The sequence below is a fragment of the Vulpes vulpes genome, chromosome 3 (assembly GCF_048418805.1).
Source record: "Vulpes vulpes isolate BD-2025 chromosome 3, VulVul3, whole genome shotgun sequence".
Taxonomy (NCBI): Eukaryota; Metazoa; Chordata; class Mammalia; order Carnivora; family Canidae; genus Vulpes; species Vulpes vulpes.
Genome location: NC_132782.1, coordinates 96,124,867 through 96,142,399, shown reverse-complemented (window position 1 = coordinate 96,142,399; position 17,533 = coordinate 96,124,867). Strand labels below are relative to the sequence as shown.

At 43.9% G+C, this 17,533-nt stretch overlaps 1 protein-coding gene across 50 annotated transcripts in view; it reads left to right on the top strand.

The window, feature by feature from the left end:
- The window catches only part of TNRC6A (trinucleotide repeat containing adaptor 6A), a 207,413-nt gene that overhangs the window by 164,528 nt on the left and 25,352 nt on the right, over window positions 1-17,533 (top strand). For 15 of the 50 annotated variants that reach the window (XR_012000600.1, XR_012000604.1, XM_072753629.1 and 12 more), the window contains 12 exons: window positions 1,118-3,697; window positions 5,052-5,228; window positions 6,359-6,534; window positions 7,712-7,744; window positions 9,319-9,399; window positions 9,731-9,782; window positions 14,338-14,480; window positions 14,854-15,000; window positions 15,170-15,307; window positions 15,758-15,886; window positions 16,287-16,364; window positions 16,620-16,830. Coding sequence is in view for 45 of the 50 variants with exons in the window: in XM_072753629.1 (XP_072609730.1) it covers window positions 1,118-3,697; window positions 5,052-5,228; window positions 6,359-6,534; window positions 7,712-7,744; window positions 9,319-9,399; window positions 9,731-9,782; window positions 14,338-14,480; window positions 14,854-15,000; window positions 15,170-15,307; window positions 15,758-15,886; window positions 16,287-16,364; window positions 16,620-16,830 (3,945 nt within the window). In the remaining 5 variants the exon portion in view is untranslated. Of the gene's footprint in view, window positions 1-204; window positions 340-1,117; window positions 3,698-5,051; window positions 5,229-6,358; window positions 6,535-7,711; window positions 7,745-9,318; window positions 9,400-9,730; window positions 9,783-14,337; window positions 14,481-14,853; window positions 15,001-15,169; window positions 15,308-15,757; window positions 15,887-16,286; window positions 16,365-16,619; window positions 16,831-17,533 lie in introns of those variants that run through there. The other 35 variants (XR_012000601.1, XR_012000603.1, XM_072753650.1 and 32 more) reach the window with 9 other exon arrangements.

Below are 17,533 nucleotides of genomic sequence, written 5' to 3'. Positions count from 1 at the left end.
TTGCAGTACATTGGTAGTGAGTTACATTTGTTTTCTAGGCTTGCAACTCCTAGCAGTTGGTTTATTAGGTCTGAGATGTGAGGATGTGATTTGAACATGTATGTTATTTAAAAGCACTACGTAGGATTCTGAGTACTACTCTAGTTGAAAACTACAACATAAGCAACCCCCTAAAGACAGTCTAAATGCAGACATCTTATGCAGGTTAATATCCCTGAGGAAGTTTTAACTACCAGATCCTTAAACCGAATGAGAGGAATGAATCTGGGGAAGTATTAGAAGCATGAGAACTGCCTGCCCTCTACCTGCAGGAAGATAACTAGATGATAATGTATAGCGGTGAGTCCAAGATTATAGGATTCTATGACTGATCATTAATGATTTTCAGTGTCAGCACTTGATTTTTTTAATCATCATAATTCTGTGATCTCCTGAAAAATACGGCTATGAAGGTAAATTAAATTTTTATGAAGGAGAATGCAACTAAAAATATTTGCACTTGCATGCAGTATTTCAGGTTGAACATAAACACTAATGAAATGGAAATAAAATGGGAAAGAAAGGCTTTGTAATTTTTATAAACTTGTTCTAATACCCAAAACCGTTGTGTGAAAAAGCTCCTCTAAGAAAGGAAAGACAGGAAAGGATTTCTCATATGTTTCTAATACATTTAGTCAAGTTTGTCCTGCTCCTTTGTCCTTACCCATCTCCTTCCCAGCCCCCCCTTTTTTTTCCCACGTCAGGCCTCTAGGCCTGGGTTGCTTCATTATCCTAATACATTACTACAACCTATTCTTCCTGACACTAAAATTCTTCTACTTGCTGATAAGTAATAGTTTGTTCATTCAGCAGCAGATCCCTAATGAGAGGGACTCTTGTGTTCCAGGTACTGCCCTAGGCTCATAGGATAACATCAGTGAATAAAACAGCAAAATACCCTGCCCATGTGGAATTGATGACTAGATAAGGAAAGTTGGTGGCTGGGATATAATCAGTGCCTTTGTAACCATACTGCCAAGTATCAAATTTTGTTAATGTCGAGGAACCACATATGTTTATAACATATTTCTCATCTTTCCAAACGCTTCATAGTTTTTGTGTTTTTCCTTTATTCTAGATATAAACCACAGTACTTCAGGATCCCATTATGAAAATTCACAGCGGGGACCTGTGTCTTCTCCGAGTGACTCTAGCACAAATTGTAAGAATGCTGTTGTAAACGACTCCCCTGAGACAGAAGCATGGCCCTCAGTCCCTGGCAGTGATCCAGAGTTGGCTTCAGAATGTATGGATGCTGATTCTGCCTCCAGTTCTGAATCAGAGAGAAACATCACTATCATGGCTTCAGGGAGCACAGGTGGTGAAAAAGATGGCCTTCGGAATAGCACTGGACTTGGTTCCCAAAACAAGTTTGTGGTTGGTAGCAGCAGCAATAATGTGGGCCATGGAAGTAGTCCTGGGCCATGGGGTTTTTCCCATGGAGCCATAATAAGCACATGTCAGGTCTCTGTGGATGCTCCTGAAAGCAAATCAGAAAGTAGCAACAATAGAATGAATGCTTGGGGCACTGTAAGTTCTTCATCAAATGGAGGGTTAAATCCAAGCACTTTGAATTCAGCTAGCAACCATGGTGCCTGGCCAGTATTAGACAACAACGGACTTGCCCTCAAAGGGCCTGTAGGGAGCGGTAGTTCTGGCATCAATATTCAGTGTAGTACCATAGGCCAGATGCCTAACAATCAGAGTATTAACTCTAAAGTGGGTGGTTCTTCCACCCATGGTACCTGGGGAAGCCTTCAGGAAACTTGTGAATCTGAAGTAAGTGGTACACAGAAGGTTTCATTCAGTGGTCAACCTCAGAATATTACCACTGAGATGACTGGACCAAATAACACTACTAACTTTATGACCTCTAGTTTACCAAACTCCGGTTCAGTACAGAATAACGAACTGCCTAGTAATACAGGGGCCTGGCGTGTGAGCACAATGAATCATCCTCAGATACAGGCTCCATCGGTTATGAATGGCACTTCCCTTTCTCATCTTAGCAATGGAGAGCCAAAAAGTGGAGGCTCTTACGGTACTACGTGGGGTGCCTATGGTTCTAATTACTCTGGAGACAAATGTTCGAGCCCTAACGGCCAAGCTAATGGTGACACTGTGAATGCAACTCTAATGCAGCCTGGCATAAATGGGCCTATGGGCACTAACTTTCAAGTGAACACAAATAAAGGAGGTGTGTGGGAGTCTGGGGCAGCGAATTCCCAGAGTGCATCGTGGGGAAGTGGAAATGGTGCAAATTCTGGAGGAAGTCGACGAGGATGGGGAACTCCTGCACAAAACACTGGCACTAATATACCCAGCGTGGAGTGGAGCAAACTGCCTAGCAATCAGCATTCCAATGACAGTGCAAATGGCAATGGTAAGAAGTTTACAAATGGTTGGAAATCTACTGAGGAAGAGGATCAGGCTTCTGCTGCATCTCAGACAACTGAGCAGAACAGCGTGTGGGCCAAAACAGGAAGTACAGTGGAGAGTGAAGGTAGTACAGAAAGCACTGGACGCCTCGAGGAGAAAGCAACTGGGGAAAATCAGAGTAGAGATCGGAGAAAAATTGATCAGCACACATTACTCCAAAGCATCGTAAACAGAACTGACTTGGATCCACGTGTCCTCTCCAACTCTGGTTGGGGACAGACTCCTATTAAGCAGAATACTGCCTGGGATACGGAAACGTCACCTAGAGGGGAAAGAAAGACTGACAATGGGACAGAGGCCTGGGGAAGCTCTGCAACACAGACTTTTAACTCAGGGGCATGTACAGATAAGACTAGCCCTACTAGTAATGATACCTCATCTGTATCGGGGTGGGGAGATCCCAAACCTGCTCTGAGGTGGGGAGATTCCAAAGGCTCAAGCTGCCAGGGGGGATGGGAAGATGACGCTGCTGCTACAGGAATGGTCAAGAGCAATCAGTGGGGGAACAGCAAAGAAGAGAAGTCCGCATGGAATGATTCGCAAAAGAGCAAACAGGGATGGGGTGATGGACAGAAATCAAGCCAAGGGTGGTCCGTTTCTGCCAGTGATAACTGGGGAGAAACGTCAAGGAGTAACCATTGGGGTGAGGCTAATAAGAAATCTAGCTCAGGAGGTAGTGACAGTGACAGGTCTGTTTCTGGTTGGAATGAACTTGGTAAAACTAGTTCTTTTTCTTGGGGAAATAACATAAATCCAAATAATTCGTCAGGATGGGATGAATCTTCTAAACCTAATCCTTCCCAGGGATGGGGAGATCCTCCAAAGTCTAATCAGTCTCTAGGTTGGGGAGATTCGTCAAAGCCAGTCAGTTCTCCAGACTGGAACAAGCAACAAGACATTGTCGGGTCTTGGGGAATCCCACCAGCAACAGGCAAACCTCCTGGTACAGGCTGGCTGGGAGGACCTATACCAGCCCCAACAAAAGAAGAAGAGCCCACAGGCTGGGAGGAACCATCCCCAGAATCCATACGTCGCAAAATGGAGATCGATGACGGAACTTCAGCTTGGGGAGATCCGAGCAAATACAACTACAAAAATGTGAACATGTGGAACAAAAATGTCCCAAATGGCAGCAGCCGTTCAGACCAGCAAGCACAGGTACACCAGTTGCTACCATCTGCAGGTGCCATCTCAAACAAAGAAGCAGGCAGTGGCTCTGGTAAGTTTTCATTTAATGGAGTCTGATGGTGTTAACAAAATGTTTCACAGTATTGTAAGCCTCCTTTCAGTGTACCGGGTGCTGTAAGATTTAACAGTATTTGCATATGCGCACAAAGGGCTTTCCCCCCTCCCCCCAACCCAGGAGGAGCTTCTAGTGAAGAAAAGAATAGGCAAGGTGTTTAACATCAGGAACCGAGCTCTGTCTGTGGCCATGTTGGTTGTGAATCTCCCACACTCCGTTCTCTGCTAGGAAGACAGCAGAAGGTAGAGTTGGGAAAGTGGTATCTGTTGGGGATGCTCTACACTTCTCAGTTCTTCTGAGTCAAGTCGTTACTTATTTTGTTTTGTTATTTGATTACAGTATCCTCAGAAAGAAAACCAGCATCCAAGTACAATACTCTCTAAATACCCTGTGCTATATTTGGCCTTGGAAGGGATTTATTTAAGTAGGCATGAAATCCAAGTCTATTAGTTATACAGTGTGTATGTTTGTGTGCTCAAAACATTTGATAATACCTTTCTGGTGTATTCCCACATATTCCCCCTCTCATAACAAGGAGCTAATTCCTATCTCTGCAGATTATCTTGACAACGACATTTTCATTAAGTGTCGTTGGAATGCATTGTCTTTGGTAATGGAATAATAAGCAGTCCCGTTGGAGGGATAGGAATGTTTTCATGAGCTAACCTTTCAGCGTCTAATTCTTTTTCCCCCAGGATAGTTTATGGTATTTGGATTTAATTCATAGAAGAAAAAGGTATTCATCTGAGGAAAAGGCTGTTTGAGTTCTTTTGAACATTGTTTATGGCTTTACATTGGACAACCTGATACCTCAGGATTTTTAAGAAGTGTTGTCCAGTGTGTATAAAAGTAGGATGTCTACTTATTGTTGGTATTGTAGTTAATTTTTTTTGCCCCAGAATAGTGATGTTGAAAGGTTGCACTTATGGTAAAAATTGTTTATGTACACTGTTGCCCAACTTGATTACCTGCTTGGATTTACTAGGTTTGCCTCATATTGACTTGACTTTTCCAGGAATTAAATTCATTTTCAAAGGAGGATGACTTGCCATAATTAAGGTCATTCAAAAAAAAGTCTGCTCTACACCCGGAGGGCAATTATGAAATAGGTGGTGGAAAAAAAATTCACACCGGTAGTTAAATTATGATGTGGGAAATGATTTGTTTTCTTTGCATAAAACAGAAGCCATTGTCTTTGCCCATGCCCATTGCAGCATCACTATTCAGTCTGTGAATATGAACGTCTTCATCTTTTGTTCCCTGAGTACTCCTTATTGCCCTGCACCACCCTACCTTGTGCTGATGACTTCTTTTCCCACACTTTCTAAAGGCTGGGGTGAGCCCTGGGGGGAGCCTTCTACTCCAGCCACAACTGTGGATAATGGTACTTCAGCATGGGGTAAACCCATAGACAGTGGTCCCAGCTGGGGGGAGCCCATTGCTGCAGCATCCAACACATCCACGTGGGGCTCCAGCTCTGTTGGTCCTCAAGCATTAAGCAAATCTGGTAAGTTATTGATAATTCCTGGTGGCTCTTTTGTCACAGTGGTGATCTCTTGTTGACTACAATTAAATAATCAGATAATGTTTGTATCATTGATAAATGTATCTGTGTATCCTACTATGTGATTTTACTGTTTGTTTCTTTGAATTTGTAATTTTGTTTGCTCTTTTTAGCTTTCTGGATGTTCTTGTCTTTTCTTAGAACTGTTAACTATAAGGATTTGCATTTACTTCACCAAATCGAAGTTCTCTTTTACCAAATCAGATTACCTAATCAAGCAACTTTCATGTTATCCAGCATTAGAGACAGGATATAGAGTAATGTGGATGCATATCCAAACTGTCTGGCTCAGTTCCAGATTACTCCCTGAGTATTATACAGAAAATCAAAAAAGTTCAGGAAAGACCTGATTCAACATTCAGATGAACATCATTACTATCCCATAAGTTGTATGTGGGGTCCCCATAGGAATTCCAAAAGCTGAGTATCCAGTTGAGATGCTTTCTGCTCATGACTTGCAATACTTTTTGGCCATTCTCTTTGAAAATATATATCAAAATGAATTCTTTGAAATTTCCTCGATCCTCTCTGCCCTGTGTGTTGCCATACAGATTGTTGAGTTTGAACAAGAAGGCCATGTTTAAGAATGGTCTGTTTGTAAAAAGAACGGGAGATACTTCTTTTCCTTTCCTTTTTCCTTTTTCCTTTTTCCTTTCCTTTCCTTTCCTTTCCTTCCTTCCTTTTTTTTTTTTTTTTTTTTGTAAAGTAATCTCCACACCCAGAAGGGAGCCCAGTGGGAGGCTTGATCAAGACCTGATCAAAAGTTGGACACTTAACTGACTGAGCCACCCAGGCATACCTGATTCACTCAGGTGGTAGAGCGTGAGACTCTTGCTCTCTCAGGGTCATGAGTTCAGGGTCCATGTTGGGTGTAGAGATTACTTAAAAAAAAAAAAAAATCTTGCTTAGTGGAAACTTCAAGTATAAAACATAGATTCCTACCATGTAGATTTGTGAAGGGAAATAAAAGTGGGGTTTTTCCTAGATTCCCCACCCCCATAATGAGTGCTTGTTCTCCAGAAAGAATTGTTTGATTAAATCATGTTTCTCTTTGTATCACAAATCACAATCAGGGCCAAAATCTATGCAAGATGGCTGGTGTGGTGATGATATGCCATTGCCTGGAAATCGCCCCACTGGCTGGGAGGAGGAAGAGGATGTAGAGATTGGAATGTGGAATAGTAATTCATCTCAAGAGCTTAACTCATCTTTAAATTGGCCTCCATATACAAAGAAAATGTCATCGAAGGTAAACATTTCAAGGGCAAAGCCCTTGAAATTTTCAATTCCAAAGGTAGTTTACCCTCAGGAAATTTATGTTCTTCCTGCCCATTTATGGCAATGAGTACAGGCCAGGCAGTCCCCAACTTAGGTATAGCCTTTTGTATGGGCAGCCACCTAGAAAGCCATAAGACCGCAGGAACTTCCTTTCTCCCCACTGCTACAGCTTGGGATTTCTCTCCTCCTCCCCCTCCACCAGTGCTGCCTGGGACAGCCCCTCACCCCAGGGTGGGCTTGCAGCGGTGGGGGTGAAGAGAAGGGCAAATCTCCATGTTGACTTTCCATCCCCACTGCCAGTTCATCTCCAGTTCCGCCTCACCCGCAGTCCCCAGCCCTCCCCTTTTCCCAGAATCAGTGGCTTCCCTTTTCATCCCCCATCTGTATCCCTTCCCCTAGCCCTAAAGGTCCTGTGACAAAAATCCCTAGGAATGAGCCATTTGATTTTCCTCTGATATGTGGACAAATCTTATTCCCAAACATGTTGAGTACATCAGAATCCTATGGCATTTGTTACAGGTACAGCTTACTATATCCCAGGCCTCCTGTAGTTTTGGAAATTGGACCCCATATGTCTCTGATGCAGAGCTAGAGCTGAGAACCACTGATGTAGAGCACTGTCTCTTAAGAGGTGGTTTTGGATGCTGGTGCCAGATTGTCTTGGGGACCATTTTCAAAATATGTGCCCAGACCCTCAGGTGGTTCTCTCCGCCTCACTCTATTTGAAAACTGGTGTGCGCCACCAACCCACCGCCCCTACCCCCCTACCCCCACCCCCCGGGATCTTAGAGGTCAAATATCCAGTAGTTCCATTAGCTGGCCACCAGGGTCCCTCCCTTTTAATCCTGGGATTCTCAGTCTAGGACCTGCCATTTTCATTTAAAAAGATGTTGCATTTGGCTGAATTTGCCTATTGCCACTGCATATAGCTTATGAAATGCTTTCCCATATTTTACATAAGCCATTTGATCCTCATGACCTTCTGAGGTAGAATACCGATGAGGAATTTGAGACTGTCAAAGGTGGTGACTTGCCCAAAGATGCATAACTAGTGACAGAGCAAGGACTTAATTTTAGGTCTTCTAATTCCAAACCCTGTGTTCTTCCCACTGGACCATGCTGTTTTGTGACTTTGTCTTTCCTTACAGGGTCTGAGTGGCAAAAAAAGGAGAAGGGAAAGGGTGTGTAGCCTTTTTACTCTTTCTCCTTTGTTTCTGCTAGTAAAAATCTTTTAGAAAGCAACTGCAAACATTTATTTAGCCTCTGCTGTGTGCCAGGTACTGTGCTTGGTGCTGGGGGTTCAGAAACACTAGGAAAATGAGCTGCACCTTCGAGGAACTCAGAGTCTAGTGTGGGACAGTAGGAGAGCGCTAAGGAGTGGCCACTTGAGTTTGGAAGATGCCTGCGGGTGGGATATGCTAAGGGAAAGAGTAGCCTGACATACTAAAGTGGAGAATTTTTGAAAGAGGTGATAGGACATCTGGCTCTATAGTTAAATTAAGGCTAGATTGTAAAGTATTTTCAATACCATGCCAAAGAATTTGAACTTAGTATTCTAAGATATGGAGCCAATGAAATTGCATAGAAGGCAACATGACCTTGGGCTTTTAAAAACTACTTTCTTTAAAGAAAGCTAACCAGTGATGGTATGAAAGATAATTGGCACAGAGGAGAGACCAGAGTTGGGGGAGTCTCAGTCAGGAAGCTTCTGCACTCATTCGGGTGAGAAGTGAGGGCTTGAACTGGCAAACCAGAGTGGATGTGTAGTGCAAGAGACTGAGTAGAGAGGCATTTCGAAATCAGAGGGACAGAGGCTTTGGCAGCCAGTTAGGCAAGAGGGCAGGGGGAGGCAGAGGAATCAAGGAGGACTTCAGAAACCTTGGCAAGGGTTAGGTGCTTGCTTCAGAGACCTGCACTTGGGGGGGATCGTGAAACTGTGTTCTGTCCCACAGTCGGAAGGAACAGGCGGTAGCAACGGGAAAGGGGAATTAAGGTCAGACCAAGAACAGCCCCATGGTCTTCATATTCATTGGAGACCTTGGTCCCTGTGGCATCCAGCCTCCCCGACAGCCAGGCTCGTGGTTCCTTGAGAGTGTGCCTCAAAGGCGTTTCTGTACTGCCTGTGCCCAGCCAACTACGGCACTGGCACCAAGGTGGAGGGGGGTGGGGGGAACCCCCAGCTCAGCTGCCATTGGAGTACTGTGTTCTCAGTGACACAAATTGAAATTTTAAAATAGTTTTTTTTTTTTAATGTAGTTTTTCAGTACACTGCACATAGCGTAGTTAAACCGTGGGTTATGTCGGTTTCTTTGGACTAACCTGAGGAACCTAACGAGTACTTTTACTTTGGTGTGGTATGAGAATGCCACAAATCGAGGTTATAATTAAGCTCTTAGAACATAGTCCAGTTGTAAACTGGAAATTGTGTGATGAGCAGTTCTCCGTTATTGTGAGGACCTTTTTTTTTCTTTTTGTGGATCATCAAGGCCCTTTGCTTCCGTCTTTTCCTTCTGACTGCTTGCTGTTAGAGATTTCTCTGTACGTTACAGCTATACCAGAGGACTGGAGCAAAGGAAGTTGAAAATTAAATAAGTTGATTTGTAATTGTTAACAACTCTGCTAAAAGTTGGTTGGAGGAGAAATTAATTGGCTAAAGATGAGAATTGGGAATTGTCTTGAAGTTTTATTAATCCATCACTGTACCTAGATCAATAGAGGTAGCCATGGCAGCTTTCTACTCTTTTGTTTTGCAAAGGGAACCATGAAAGGTGGAAACAAACAAGAAGAAGCATGGATAAATCCATTCGTTAAACAGTTTTCAAATATCAGTTTTTCGGTAAGTGTATTTTTATAGCAGCCCTTCTTTGAGTGATGGTTTGTAAATTTACCCTAACATGAGTTTTTTGTTTTCTTAACAAATTATCTTTGAGTCTTTATGTATATGCTGGAGGTTAGAGTAAAATTGGCCATGAAGCTTTCTGTCTTTTTACACTTTTAGCTAAAAACATTAATCACATATCTTATTTTTAAAATTTTCTTATTAGGCAGTGAAAAGAGTTTTGCGGTCCATTTGATTTTTGACAAATACTGAAATAAAGTAAAAATTTTCATTTTTATTTTCATTAATAAGTCAAGGCCCGCTAACACAATGTGTTTTCTTGCTTCAGAGAGACTCACCCGAAGAAAATGTACAGAGCAATAAGATGGATCTTTCCGGAGGTAAGAAAAAGTTAAATCAGTTTGGGTGTGTATCCATCATTGATGGACAAATATATCGGTGACGTGATCCTTCTAAGTGAGCACTGACCTGGACCAGGCAAGGGGAGACCTGGGTTCCTATCACAGTATTCCTATCTCAGCATACACTAGGGTGCTATAGTTTATGAGTGCCACATACTGCCTTCTAAGTACAAATCACTGTGCACGTCTAACTAAGGTCATGGTGATTTTAGTCTGTGGCTACCTCAGATCTCATCCTGTCAAGAACGAGTTATCCAGGTTGAGTGATAGAGGCTTGGTAATTTAGGAAGCAGCAGATGCAAAGGCCCAGATTTTACGACAAAGACAGCCTGAACCATGCCAGAGAAATGGAAGTTGTTCCATGCAGTAGAAGAAATTGATTGTGGTGTGGTACGGTGATTAGAGAAGGTTTGACTAGTGGAAGGTAATAGAAAACGAGGCAGGTGCTAAATCATGAGGAGCTGGGGTTTGAATTTCATTATCAAAGTAGGGGATTAAGTAATTTTAATCAGGAGAATGACATGAGTGGGATTTATGTTTTTTAAAAAAACTATGGCTATAGGTTGAAAAGATCTTAGAACAGAAAAGATTGGCAGCAGAGGACTGACAAGATAGATACCAAAAGTGGTTCTAGATTTGTTGTAGTAGCCAGTGAATATTTCAGAGCTCTAAACCAAGTCACAGTAGGTGAGAAGATTCTTAATTCAGTGGAGATGAAGGAATTAGAATCAACAAAAATTGATAACCAGTCTGAACCAGTTCATTGTAGAGATGGGGGAAGAGCATGTGATAAAAGCTGATTTCCAGCTTTCTTGCCGGTTGCTTCATAGGTGGTAGAGTTATCCTATCAGTTTGAGTCCCTGCAGGAGAATGGACTACACAGTGATTTGAACAGACAGGTTTGATATAAATATAAAGAATTATTAGTGTATAAGGGTTTGGCTAGTGAGAGGTAAGGGGACCACTAAAGAAGAGTAGCAGAGGTAAGGAGAAATCCCTAAACTTAGAACAGAGATCATGTATCCATGGAGGAGGGCATATGATGCCAGGGCTGAGATCCCAACTCCTGGACCTGGCCCTCTGCTCATCGCATGGCAGAGACGTCACTGTGATGCCACCCCATGGAACTGCAGGAGATGCATCTTCTGGGAAGGTGTCTCACTTGTGCTCTACTACAAAACTGCCAAGGCAGCTGCTGGGGGGAAGGGTGAGCCCGGCAAGGGCCTGCAGCTGGGTCAGCTGCCCATGCTGCAAGAGAGAGCATCCGGACCTGGGAGACAGTCTGTCTTGTGGCGGTGTCTCCTGCATCCTCTGCCGACAAAGCTTCAGTGTCAGCTGGCAAAGGGAAAAATATGTAAAGGGTCCAGATCTGTTTTGTTTTTGTTTTTTTTTTTTTCTAGGCCAGTCAAAGGTGAATTTAGAGCTGAGAAGCAGTGGGTAGATGATTGGTACAGACTCCCACCCACCCCTTGACTACCCATCTTCAATATGCACACTTCTACATGCACTTATATTCCATTGCAGTGGCTAGGCACCCCTGTCTTTCTTATCAACGAGGTACAGCTTTCTTTCCCAAAAGTGAGGAAGTCTGCCCTCCAACCGAACTGAGGAGACCGACACAGCCCCAAGAGTCATTGCATTTATCATTGGCTATGCTATTACCACTTCAAGTCAGTCACAGTTGAAACTGAAAGACTAAGTTGTAAAGTTAACTCTCCACAGCTTGTGAATAAAATAAAAATGGGAAAGAGAAGGAAGTAAGTGGTCAGCCTATAGAGACGACTACACTCATGTAACAAGCCATAAGAAACACGCAGAGCTCTTTCTGCCCTTGTTTCTGTCATTGGTCACAAGCTGTGGTTGATATCCATGGCTTCTTTCTTGCAGCACCCATTGCATACTGCCCCACTCTCAGCCAGCACCTCAGCACCCTGGGGTCCTTTGCTGGTCGAGTCACGCAAACTGTTGTTCCCAGAGAGTCTTAGCCCTTAATCATCTCCTTTTCTTGATTGCTGTGGTTTCTCATTAACCTTTACTAGGTTAGTAAAGGCTCAGAAATACTAAGGAGCACCTCCCAGTGAATCCCCTGGGTTTCAGAGTCCTCAGAGCCTTCATTCTGTATTACAAAACCCATTTCCCCTTGGTGATCAGAAGCAATCACTCTGGGCAACCGGGGTGGCTCAGCGGTTTAGCGCCACCTTCAGCCCAGGGTGTGATCCTGGAGACCCGGGGTCGAGTCCCACATCAGACTCACTGCATGGAGCCTGCTTCTCCCTCTGCCTGTGTCTCTGCCTTTCTCTCTGTGTCTCTCATGAATAAATAAATAAAATCTTAAAAAAAAAAAAAAATCACTCCAGCCAATAGACAAGTCCCTTTTTGCCTGGTGGCTCAGTGGCACAAGAAAGATAAAATGTCCAGGTGCTCTGTTCATCTTCTAATTCAGCTGACTGATGTGTGATGAAAGAAAGCATTTTTTTTCTTGAGGATTGTGATCTCCAAACCTACAGAGTTGCCAGAGCAGAAAGTAAGAATTCTGAGAGACATCTTAATAGAGAAGCTACTCCAGCTCTCACCTTTTGATTCCCAGACCTCTATATTCTGGTGTTGTGGGAGACACTGTGTCTTGTTAGGCAGAAGCTTATTCCTCCCCACCCCCCTTTAAGATGTGTTTGTTTATTTGAGAGAGAGAGAGAAAGAGAGAGCATTAGCAGGAGGGGCAGGAGGAGAGAGAAACTCAAGTGGACTCCGCACTGAGCACAGAGCCCAGTATGGAGCTTGAGATGATGACCTAAGCCAAAACCAAGCGTCAAATACCTGACTGTGCCCCAGATGCCCCAGAAGCACATCCTTGCCCCCCACCCCTACTCTCAACTTGCTTCGTAACCAGTTCTATCTTATCAGTTTGGCTAGCTACTTTGGGGTGATGATGTATGTGGTCAGAGCAGTTGATCCCATGGGCGTGATCCCATTAGTGTCCTTCCTTTGCTATGGAGTGTGTTCCTTGATCAGACACGGTAGAGTGAGAATGAGGCCTTCTGTGAGACCATGGATGGCAGAAGCTTTATGGGCAGGAAAAGCAAATTCACATCCAGAATATGGGATCTGTTCTTGTGGGGACTAGGCTCTGCCTCCTCCATGGCTCACTGAATGCCAGAGAAGTTGCTGTGCCACTGTGCTGGTGGAATTTGCTGGAAATCTGCCCTCTAAGGTGCTGGGAAAAGCTTTTTGTAGAGAGGTGTCTCACTAAAGACACTGCTACAAAGCAGTTTGGAGGTATGTGGGAATGCTGGGAGACTCTGGCCAGGGGGTGTTGCTGAGCACCATGAGCTAGCTGCAAGAGTGGAAGCTGCTGAATGAGCATGTTGAACCTCCTCCTGCAGTGGCTCTCCAGCGCCCTCTACTGATGAAGTCTTGGCACCAACTGGCACAAGAAAAAAGTAAAAAGTAAAGCGTCCAGATGTGTTTTCACTGAGCAGTCGAAAAGGGTGAATTTGGGGCCGAGAGACAGTAAATCAATAAGTGGCCATTATTAGAGATAAGAAATACATAGGAATAGTGGATTCAGTAGGTAAGAAATTGAGTTTAAAGATGCAGAGAAGGGATCCCTGGGTGGCGCAGCGGTTTGGCGCTTGTCTTTGGCCCAGGGCGCGATCCTGGAGACCCGGGATCGAATCCCACATCAGGCTCCCGGTGCATGGAGCCTGCTTCTCCCTCTGCCTATGTCTCTGCCTCTCTCTCTCTCTCTCTCTCTGTGACTATCATAAATAAATAAAAATTTAAAAATAAATAAATAAATAAAATAAAGATGCAGAGAAGTCAGAATGAGAAGAATAACGGACAAAGGAAGACCTAACGGACAAAGGAAGACCTGAGAGAGGGGATGATGTGAACCTGTCTAGTCTCCAGTTTCCTCATCTGCTTGCTAATGGGGGTAGTAATAGTAACGTTACCAGCATTAAATTAGAACACACAATTCAAACAGTACCTGGCACATAGTACGTATCTATCAGATGGTGCTTTGTCGTGGTGTCTGTTTTAGTTATTTGTAACTGGAAACTATCTCTTTATTATTAAGCAAATTAAAGATGACCAAAAAGTCTTAACCATCATTACTGGTCTGTTTTCAAGTTAATTGGTTCAAATAGCAGTATCTGCTAAACCTAACTTTACTTCTGAGGAATGCAAGATTTATTGAATGTGGGATCCCTGGGTGGCGCAGCGGTTTAACGCCTGCCTTTGGCCCAGGGCGCGATCCTGGAGACCCGGGATCGAATCCCACGTCGGGCTCCCGGTGCATGGAGCCTGCTTCTCCCTCTGCCTATGTCTCTGCCTCTCTCTCTCTCTCTGTGTGACTATCATAAATAAATTTTAAAAAATTAAAAAATAAAAAGATTTATTGAATGTATTTTTTTACATGTCCTTGTCAAGGCAAAAGTCCTCCCAGGGGAAGTGAATGTTTTGCTCGCTGCTGTGTAAATTTGTCTGAATCAGTGAGATTGTCTTCCTACGTAACATAGTTTCCTGTATTTCTTAGGAATGTTACAGGACAAACGAATGGAGATAGATAAACATAGCCTAAATATTGGTGATTACAATCGAACGGTCGGGAAAGGCCCTGGTTCTCGGCCTCAGATTTCCAAAGAGTCTTCCATGGAGCGCAGCCCTTACTTTGATAAGGTAAGTCATTTGTTTGTTTTGTTTTACCCCGGTGGCTGATAAATACACTTAATAGCGTAATTTTCTCATCGGTGGTTTAGAGCATTTAATATAAGGTACTATATAATCTGGTACTATTACTGGATTTGTAGTTTATTCTCTTCTTTATGTTTCAGTTTAGCATAGGGATTGCATTTGTATTTTCTTCTTAATCCCGTAAAATGTGTCTGGTTCTTTTTGTGTACTTTAGAATTAACACTAATCTCTTCTGTTTTCTACCCGTTTCCTGTTGGTGCTGCAATGTCACGTGACTTCTCTTCTGTTCCTGCAATGATTTCTCCCTTCTGCTTGTTTGCTTGGCTGGTGTTGCACATCTTTCTGTCTGTCCACTCAGGATGGCATTGTAGCAGATGAATCCCAAAACATGCAGTTTATGTCCAGTCAAAGCATGAAGCTTCCCCCTTCAAATAGTGCACTACCTAACCAGGCCCTTGGCTCCATAGCAGGGCTGGGTATGCAAAACTTGAATTCTGTTAGACAGGTAAGTCCATGTGTGTATTTTAGGCTCTCTGTTGAATGATTTGTATAAGTAATGAGATCTCTCTTACATGTAGTTACTGTGTTTAAATCAATAATACAGTGTGGTATTGCGACATCTCTCCCTAAAGAATCCCACTGGTATTCTGTTGCTGTTGGCTTGGTTTTTATAGAATGGCAATCCCAGTATGTTTGGTGTTGGAAACACAGCAGCACAACCCCGGGGCATGCAGCAGCCTCCAGCACAACCTCTTAGTTCATCTCAGCCTAATCTTCGTGCTCAAGTGCCTCCTCCATTACTCTCCCCTCAGGTAATCACTCTTGCCCTACTCTCTCCTATTGACCTGAAAAAACTTGATATTTGGATGAGGTAACTAATTACTCATCCTTGGGTCAGTTGGTGTCTTTGAGATGCAGCTAATTCAGGGTCAGCTGTCCTTACAGAAGGACGTAGTAGGGTGAAGAAAATGAGTTCACATTAAATGAAACCTGAAATTGACCATTACCTTCCATAAAACCTCTTGAGGGGAGGAGGCCAATAGCAAAGCAAATTGGTTGGTTTAAGATTCACCCCATCCTCTTTCAGTTAACCCAGGAATGTATATGTGAATCAGAAAGTAAAGGAAGACCAAGTATAACCAACCCTCCTAAGTAATAGTCCACAGATTTAATTGCTCTATTGACAGCACAGAATATACCATACATTTAGTTAGTTTTGAGTTACATGATCAACATTATTGACTTGCCGTTGTGATCCTAAGGTTCCAGTTTCATTGCTGAAGTATGCACCAAACAACGGTGGCCTGAATCCGCTCTTTGGCCCTCAACAGGTAGCCATGCTGAACCAGCTATCCCAACTAAACCAGCTTTCTCAGATCTCCCAGTTACAGGTAAGTAGAGTAACGACCTTATACAGTATACATTTATTGAGCCTCTCTTGTGTGCGGGAAGTGTAACAAACAAAGCTGGCTGCAGTTGCCCTCAGGGAGCTTAGGGGGATCACTGAGGATGGATCATGAACTCAAAGGGCAGGAGCTTTGAGAGCACCCCCAGCCAGGTCAGGATGGCAGAGGGGAAGGGTGGTGTGATCAGGGAAAATGTCCCTGGTGAAGTACAAGTTTCGACTGAATGAGAAACAGAATTCAACAGCGGCTCGAGGCCAGGGAGTCCCAGGAGGAGGTTACCCTAGATGAGGCCACACAGTAGGTGTGTGTGTCCCATGTGGTCACCTGAAGCTCGTACCTCTTTGATGCTGCAACACTGATGGCCTTTTTACCCCTTTCTCTCCAGAGATTGTTAGCGCAGCAGCAAAGGGCGCAGAGTCAGAGAAGCGTGCCTTCTGGGAACCGGCAGCAGCAAGACCAGCAGGTAGATCATATCCTTCCCCTGGCTTTGTTTAACCTGAACTCACTGCAGTGGAATTGTAATGAGATGCAAAATGCTTTTATTAAAATAGAATGAAATATGTGGTTAGTTAAGTTTCCTGTTTGGGAGTCATATTAACTGGTATATAGTGATTATTCCCTTCCTGCCAAGGAGGAGGAGGTGAATTCAGCAGCAAGGAGGAGTATTTGGCTGTGAATCCTATCTGTCCACTGTTGCCCAACATCTTGCTGTTTCCAGGGTCGACCTCTTAGCGTGCAGCAGCAGATGATGCAGCAGTCCCGGCAACTCGATCCCAGCCTGTTGGTGAAGCAGCAGACCCCGCCATCTCAGCAGCAGCCACTCCATCAGCCAGCCATGAAATCTTTCCTCGAGAATGTCATGCCCCACACTACACCTGAGCTGCAGAAAGGGCCATCACCAATAAATGCTTTCAGCAACTTCCCGATAGGTGGGTTTCTCGTGGGGCTGAGCATTCAGCTAATGCTCGGGGGCCACAGGCTTTTACTGTGTCTTCTCCCCAAGCAGCAGAGATCTGTCCCATTGGGAAAAACATGCTGGCCCTGGGGTCTGTTCCCTCTCCAAGAGCTGCCTTGGTTCTTGTGGGTTCAGCTGGCACTCTTGTTTTGCAAGGCCTGTCTCCGTGCAAGAAAGTGACACTGCCTCCAAAATTCCCTGCCCTTCAGAGTGGGTTAGAATAAAGATGAAGTTGCTCTCAAGTTTCCTCGTAGAGCAGAATGGGAAAGGTTCTCAGAAACTGTATGCCAGAGACACCCAGAGCCATGCTGCTCTGTAGGAGCAGCTGGGAACAGTCACTTCTGTGCTTTAAGACCCTGGAATTGTGATCATCACCTACATCCTTAGGGATGATCTCTGATATGACTTTCTAGTCAAGGTGAGCTGATCATCCTGGTCACCCCTAAAGTTGGTCCCTTGTCTTTTTCTTTGTTCTGACCCCAGGCTTTTATTCCTTTGGGAAATTTCAGGCCTGGATGTTTTCTCCTTCTTTAGGACTCTTTTCTCCTTGTGTCTTTGATTCTGTTTTGAACCTTGATTGTTCCCATCCTCTTCATTGCATCTTTTTTTCCTATCTTTTCCCTTAAAATGATTTCTTGTAAACCAGCTTGGTTGGTTGCTATCCCAGACAGTTATCT